The sequence below is a fragment of the Mercenaria mercenaria genome, chromosome 9 (assembly GCF_021730395.1).
Source record: "Mercenaria mercenaria strain notata chromosome 9, MADL_Memer_1, whole genome shotgun sequence".
In the NCBI taxonomy this organism is placed as follows: Eukaryota; Metazoa; Mollusca; class Bivalvia; order Venerida; family Veneridae; genus Mercenaria; species Mercenaria mercenaria.
In genome coordinates, this window is record NC_069369.1 from 68856943 (window position 1) to 68864986 (window position 8044).

Consider the following 8044-nt stretch of genomic DNA (forward strand, 5'->3'; position numbering starts at 1 on the left):
TAATTGGACTGGTACACTAATTAAAGAAATATTGTATTACTTCGACTGGGATAACTATAGTGGGCATACTTAAAGTGCGAAACGTTCTGCAGTACATAGTGGGTAAGTTCACATCGAAGCTCTAGAGTAGAGTAGAGACCGACTCTATTGTGATAATCTATTTTTAAAACGTCTTTTATTGTAAATGACGTCGTTACTGGGTAACGTCGTCAACGTCATTGTTTGTTTACTGCGTTCTACAATGGTTGCTTAAATTAAACTTAGAAATATGAATTATTGTTAGTAATTCATGGACATAACATTGGCGACTAGGAAAAAGTGAATGTAGCAGTCGACTTACATTTGAAGTTTGTTTATACGGAGAATTATGGCGGAGAACAGCCGGATTTTGAAGATTTCTCCTTTTATCGGTGGCGAAGACCACAGGATGTCCAATGAAATATGGACGGAATGGATAGACGAGCTTGAACTTGAATTACGGTTCCTTGAAATAACGGATCCTCAGAAGAAGAAAGATGCATTGTTACTATATGGAGGTAAGGAGATAAGAAAATTGGAAAAGAATTTGACTGATCCGGAAACCGGTGATAGATACGAGAAGTTGAGGTCAAAATTAACTGAACATTTTGCCCTGAAGAAGAATATATATTATAACAGATATATATATCTGAAGATGAGACCAGAACCTGGTGAATCAACGGGTTCATATGCTGCAAGGTTGCGAGAAAAAACTGTAGGATGCGACTTTCATAACGACAATGAAAGGATTCTTGAACATCTAATACAGACATCGGAGAATGAAGAGTTGATCCGAAAGGTGATATATAAGAAATTAGACTTGCCGCAGACTTCGGCAGCAATGCAGTTGATTGAAGACACGTCACGGCAGGTAAAGGAAATGAGCCAAGGAGGTGAGATAGCCAAGATCAATAGACGAAGCGACACCAGCGGGTTAAAGAGACATTCTGGGAATTATCAAGCGAACGAAAAATGCAGATATTGCGACAGAAAGCCCCCCAAGAAGAAGGAATTGTGCCCGGCTTGGGGAAAGACCTGTTCCAAGTGAAAGAAACAGAACCATTTTGCTGTGGTTTGTATTTCGGGAAGACCTCCTAGGAGACAAGGTAAGGATGAATTCCGTGATTCGAGACAAAGTGTCAGACAAACAGGGGATGAATATGTGTCAGATGATTCAGATGATGAATATCCGAGATCAGAATTCATTGAAGATTATGTTAAACACCTCAGGATCGGTAAGATAAAGGTCAATAAGATTAGTGACTATCAGAAAACTATTCCCATTGTTGTGAATGACATAATTGTGCGAATGGAACCAGACAGTGGAGCTGATGCAAATGTTATGGACGAGTATCAATACAAAACTCTTAGGCGTAAGATAGAGGGTAATATTGACTTGAAGCGAAGCAACACGAAACTGAGCACATTACAAAACGAATTACCTATTGCTGGTGAGTTCAGTGCTACACTTCGGAATGCTACTAGAGGGACAGAATCGTCTATCATTGTCGTGAAGGGTAAGATAAATTCTCCACCACTTATCAGCAGGAAAACGCTTGTAGAACTTGGTATGCTTGAAATTAGGGCTGACGGTTCATTGAAAGAAGAGAATGAGTTAGGTCTTGGAAGAACATTTGCAATGAATGTAGTTCATGATTCAACGAGACATGAAATTGCAGAAATACTGGAGACTTATGATGAAATATTTCAAGGCATTGGGAAGATATTTGACAAGAGGAAAAATGAAGATTTTCTGGTCAAGTTCTCTATGAAAGCGGATGCTGTCCCGATTGCACAGAAACCCCGTCCAGTACCTTACTATCTACAAGAACCATTACGTAAATGGTTAGATGAGTGTATCAAAGAGGATATATACGAGGAAGTCCAACCAGGTGAACCTATCACTTGGTGTTCGCCGTTAGTGGTTCAACCAAAACCACGTTATGCAGGTGTGGACAAAGAGAACCTTGAACGTCATATGATCAGGGCAAGTGTTGATTTGTGTTTTCCGAACAAATATATGGAGAGAAATAGGATATTGCAGGCGCCAATTGCAGAAGATTTCACTTGCAAATTCCATGCATGCAAGTATTTTTCGAAGATGGATTTGCGACAAGGCTATCACCAGCTGATCTTACACCCAGACTCTAGATCTATTGCGACTTTCAGCACACCTTGGGGTAATATGAAACCAAAACGACTTGTATTTGGTGCCAAAGCTTCTCAGGATCTTTTCGATGAGGCGATATTCAGAATTTTCGGTGATATACCTGTAAGATATCACATTAAGACCTGTTCTAGCTTATATATTTATTAAGCATGTGGCTAGTACAGCATCGCAGATTAAACTGAACTCTTAACAATACAAACATAAGTATATAATCTCACATTCTTTAGATAAGCCATTAGGATGATACACTACATCTCCCTTTTACCTAGATTTAAAATTACTTTAAAACTTTAATTAAAATTTTGAAAACATGTAAACAACAACCTTAAACCTAAACATATATGAAACATTACTATGGAATTTCATTCACAAAATTTCTCATTCAGAAAACAATGCAATGTAATCAACTTTTGTAAACATACCAGGATTCTTAAGATAACAGATAAAGTAGTGTCTTATTATTTCTTGGTAACAAGATATAATCTCTAACTAGGTTAATTAGGCAATTTATACTGTCCCTGTTTTATCACCACTCAAAACAAGTTTATCTTAGAAATTTGGGTTTGGTCTGTTATTTTATCAAGTTACTCAACAAACACACTTTTTTCACAGCAAATATATAAAAGCAGATTATTAGGCTAAGCATATTCCAATATTTGTTGTCTATGTCACATAGTCGTCTAAGTACTTGGGTTTCCTAATTTCCCTTTTTGGTCGCGTATTCTCTAAGACAATTTCGTCAGGAACACTGTCTAGTTCCGTACTACATTTATCATTTTCATGATACTTTTTCACTTGTGACACATTTCTGTCAATAGTTACTCCTGACTTCTCAAGCGATACCTGGTTACCTGTTTTTTCTGTTACGACATACGGTTCTTGTTCAAACCGTGGTGTAAGCTTATTTTGTTCTTTTTGTTCAACGAGAACTTTGTCACCTTTTAAAATGTTACTGTATTTCACATTTCTGTGAGTATCTGCATACTCCTTCCCTATTTCTTTCTTGATCATGTCCCTTTCTCGAAAGTCACATTTTTCAGTCTCACTGTCAACCAAATAAGGTAACTTAGTACGAAGTTTTCTACGAAACATCAGTTCAGCAGGACTTACTCCTGTCACTGTGTTCGGCGTTGTTCTATACGCGAAAATAAACTCATTCAGATGTTTTTTCCAATTCCCTCTTTCAGCTTGTAATGTTTTAATTGCTTTCAATATTGTCCTATTCATGCGTTCGACTTCCCCGTTGCTTTGAGCCCAATATGGTGTACTTGTTAAGTGTTCAATTGCATGTTCACGTAAATAATCCTCGAATTCCTCAGATTTGAAATTTGGTGCGTTATCAGACCTTATTGAAATTGGTAATCCATGCGTTACGAACATTTTGTCCAAACTTTCAATGATTTTACTTGAGGTTATGCTTTTCATAATATCCACCTCGAACCATCTACTGAAATAATCAACAACAACAAACACATAATCACCACTATTTGGAAATGGTCCCATAAGATCTATCGATAAGTGTTGCCATGGTCCCTCTGGCAGTTTTGTTCTCGACACCGGTTCTGGCTTCTCCGGCTGACCTACTAACTTACAACTATGACACTTTTTAACTTCTCGTTCGACCTGACTGTCCATACCAGGCCAGTATACAGTGTTGCGCAATCTCTGCTTTGTTTTCACGATTCCTTGATGACCTTGGTGTGCTAATTTGACTATTCTATATCGTAGTGATTTCGGAATAACGATACGAGTTCCGCGTAACACCATTTTCCCTAAAACAGTTAGTTCTTTTCTAACATGTTTGTAGTCAGGTAAATCCTTAAAATCACCGTTTTTACGGATCTCTCTTCGCAGTTGCGTAATCTCAGAATCACGTGACGATACTTGTTCGATTTCTCGTGCAGTTAATGCTTCTGGTACGTCATTCAAAGCTATGAATTTGACATATTCCTCAGCAATGTCTGACACTTTCGACTTAGTCACGTTTTGCTGCGTCAATCTACTCAAAGGATCAGCAATATTGTATTTGCCCGGCTTATATTTCACATTGAAGTTGAAAGCCTGTAGTCTCAAAACCCAACGTTCTATCCTTGGTGGCGGTTTAGATTTTGGACCGTATATAACCTCCAATGCACGATGATCTGTGACGAGATCGAACTCAAGACCTATTAGCCAAATACGAAACTTTTCACAACTCCAAACTAAACTCAGAGCCTCTTTTTCTGTCTGTGAATACTTTTGTTCAGTCTTTGTGAGTGTACGACTTGCATATTGGATAATTCTTTGCTGACCATTTTGTTCCTGTATAAGCACAGCTCCAAGTGCCATGGGTCCAGCATCTGCTATAACAGTCGTTTTCGCTTTGGGATCAAAGTACCCCAATGTTTTTGCACTAGATAATCTTCTTTTCAGCTTTTCAAAAGATTCCGTTTGCTCATTTGTCCATTTAAACCGTACTCCTTTCTTAGTCAACCTACGTAAGGGTTCAACAACGGAAGCTAAGTCAGGTATGAATCTGTGATTCCAGTTAGCTAATCCAAGCAGACTTCTTACTTCTTGAACGTTTTGAGGTCTCCTTGCATTCAAAATAGCTTCTACTTTTGACTGTTCTGGTCCTATTCCGTGTTTTGATAATACATGTCCGTGAAATACTAGCTTATCCATACAAAACTTGCATTTTTCATAGTTCACGGTTAGTCCACGTTCACGTAACCTTTCAAAAACTGCATTCAATCTTTGATCATGCGTAGTTTTGTCTGGTGCATAAACTATGATGTCATCTGCAATATTTTTTTACCCCCGCTAAGCCTTCCAGGACTTGTGAAATGATATACTGGTAAATTTCCGGTGCTGAATTAACTTGCATTTTTCATAGTTCACGGTTAGTCCACGTTCACGTAACCTTTCAAAAACTGCATTCAATCTTTGATCATGCGTAGTTTTGTCTGGTGCATAAACTATGATGTCATCTGCAATATTTTTTTACCCCCGCTAAGCCTTCCAGGACTTGTGAAATGATATACTGGTAAATTTCCGGTGCTGAATTTATACCAAACATGAGTCTTTTATAACGATATAGTCCCTTTGAAGTTACAAATGTTGTAGTTTATCTCGAACTTTCCTCTAACTCTATTTGATGGAATCCTTCTTTCAAATCAATTTTTGAGAAAATTGTCGCAGAGTTCATGTCATGTATCACTTCATCAACGGTAGGTATAGGGTGTCTCTCTCTCAAGATTGCACGGTTCGCTTGACGCATATCAACGCATATCCTTACGTCATTGTTTCCCTTGGGCACGACAACTAATGGCGACACAAATGGTGTAGGACCTGTTGTTTTTTCAATTATGTCCTTTGATTCTAAATCCTCAATTTTCTGTTCAACTTTTTCTCTTAAGCTGAATGGCAGTCTTCTGACTGGCTGCGCAACCGGCTCAACAGTCTTATCAATATGTAATTTCAACTGAAAATCTTTCAATTTCCCAGTTCCCTGAAAGCATTCCGGGTATTTCCTTTTGAATTCTTCATTGCTTTCCACCTTATTAATATTTGCACCTATTTTTAACACTTTCAGCGCAGTCGCTGTACGATATCCTAACAAAGATCCACACACAGTATCTGTCACCAGAAATTCTGCAGACTGTGTTTTCCCGTCAACACATATTTCTGATTCAAATGTCCCTATTAAATTCAGAGGTGTACTTGCTCCGTATGCATAAACCTTCTTTCTACACTCCTGCAATTTAACTTTTCTTTTAAGTTTCTTCCATGCTATTTTATCAATAACATTGCAGCTTGCCCCACTGTCGATAAGAAAATCTATCTTTGTCCCTTTAATTGTTCCAGGCAAGTATTCGAACTTATTTCCAAGTATGAAAACATTTTCTTCTAAATCCGAACCTGATAACTCATCAAGGCTTTTCACTTTTTGTGTGATCTTAGATTTACTACTTTTGCACATTTTTGCAAAATGTCCCATGATGCCGCACTTGTGACAAACTTGATTTTTCGCAACGTCACATTTCCGCGCCATATGTCCTAGTCTTCCACAGCGATAACATTTTACACCTGTGTTACTCCTCTGCTGCTCAGAACGCCGCTTTGGTCTCGAACTACTTTTTTGTTTGGCCGCAACTTTATTTACCACGGGCGTAGATGATGGGTTTTCAATCTTTTCTGCTCGAGCACAAGCACCTTCATATGCCCTTGCAATGTCAAGTAATTTCGGCAATTTTAAATCTTCTACTGTTAAAAACTTACGACGTAACTCGTGTGATCGACATTTGTCAACAATTTGGTCTCTTATCATGTCATCTTTTATATCTCCATATTCACATGTTAATGCCAAATGTTTCAGTCTTGTTGAAAATTGTTCCACAGTTTCAGACTCTCTCTGGATTTCACAACGAAAAATATGCCGTTCATAAGCTATGTTCTTTTTTGGTTTGAAATAATCCGTCAATTTTTCAACAGCTTTGTCATAATCCTTATCTTCCCCAGTTTCTGTCAATGTCCCAAATATTTCTTGTGTTTCTGGACCTGCGAGATGTAACAACAATGCTCGTTTTTGAGTTGCATCTGTTATACCGGAACCAACTGTGAAGAAATTAAATTGCTTCATCCATTTATCCCATCTTTGTGAGAGCGAAGTTTGGTCACCCGAAACATCAAACTGTTCAATTGATGGAATGTTAATCGCTTTTGCCATTTTAATTATCCAAGCACTGACTTAGAAGATAACAATTATGGCACTCGAATTGAATCAATGTCAAGGCACTCGAATTTAATCAATGCCTCCTCCATCCGAATTTAAACAAATATTTTCCTCGTCGCCAATGTAAGATATCACATTAAGACCTGTTCTAGCTTATATATTTATTAAGCATGTGGCTAGTACAGCATCGCAGATTAAACTGAACTCTTAACAATACAAACATAAGTATATAATCTCACATTCTTTAGATAAGCCATTAGGATGATACACTACAATACCGTTATGCATGAATCAAAGAGATGATATACTGATTGGAGGTACGACATTAGAGGAACACAACAAGACCTTGCAAACAGTTCTGCAACGTGCAAAAGACTTTGGTATTACTTTGAACAAAGAGAAATGTCAATTCGGTGTGCAAGAATTAGAATTCTATGGATACAGATTCACAAATGAAGGATTGAAGCCAACTGCAGATAAAGTGAAAGCTGTGAAGGATTGCAAAGCTCCAGGATCAAAAGAAGAGGTCCGTAGTTTCTTAGGTATGATAGGATATTTATCCAAGTTTATTCCTCGATATGCAGTCTTAACAGCACCTTTGAGAAGATTGACAGGTAAAGATATTCCTTTCTCATGGGGTCCAGAAGAGCAAGCTGCGTTTCAGAAACTGAAAGATAGCATCACTGATAAGAACACAATGGCATTTTTCGATCCAAGAAGACCGATCATTGTTCGGGCAGAAGCAAGTTTTCACGAAGGACTCTCAGCTGGATTGTTCCAGAAAACTAGCAAGGGATTGCAACCCGTTCATTACATAAGCAGGTCTATGACAACTGCAGAGAAGAGATACAGCCAAACAGAAAAAGATGCACTGGCTGTCAAGTGGGCGAAGACAAGATTTTCAATGTATTTGCTTGGTGCGCCGAAGTTCACAATTATGACGTCACACAAACCCCTGATTCCCATGTTCAACAGATCTTGTGTGAAACTCCCTCCACGGATAGAAAAGTGGATCATGGAGATGCAAGATGTAGATTATGAATTGACATACGTTCCGGGAAAAGATGAGGCAGACCCAATGGATTATCTTTCAAGACATCCTCTGGAAGAGACAGAATCAGATGATACAGAAAAACATTAAA

General features: G+C 38.2%; 2 protein-coding genes across 2 annotated transcripts; one reads left to right on the forward strand and one right to left on the reverse strand.

Annotated features, from left to right (window-relative positions):
- The first annotated feature begins 367 nt into the window (after positions 1–367).
- LOC128559325 (uncharacterized) lies at positions 368–1066 on the forward strand. The gene has a single exon (XM_053550636.1). The coding sequence runs from the start codon at positions 368–370 to the stop codon at positions 1064–1066; it is 699 nt and encodes a 232-aa protein (XP_053406611.1).
- A 4228-nt stretch (positions 1067–5294) lies between these two features.
- On the reverse strand, positions 5295–6896 carry LOC128559326 (uncharacterized protein K02A2.6-like). Its single transcript, XM_053550637.1, has one exon. The coding sequence runs from the start codon at positions 6894–6896 to the stop codon at positions 5295–5297; it is 1602 nt and encodes a 533-aa protein (XP_053406612.1).
- Positions 6897–8044: the final 1148 nt, after the last annotated feature.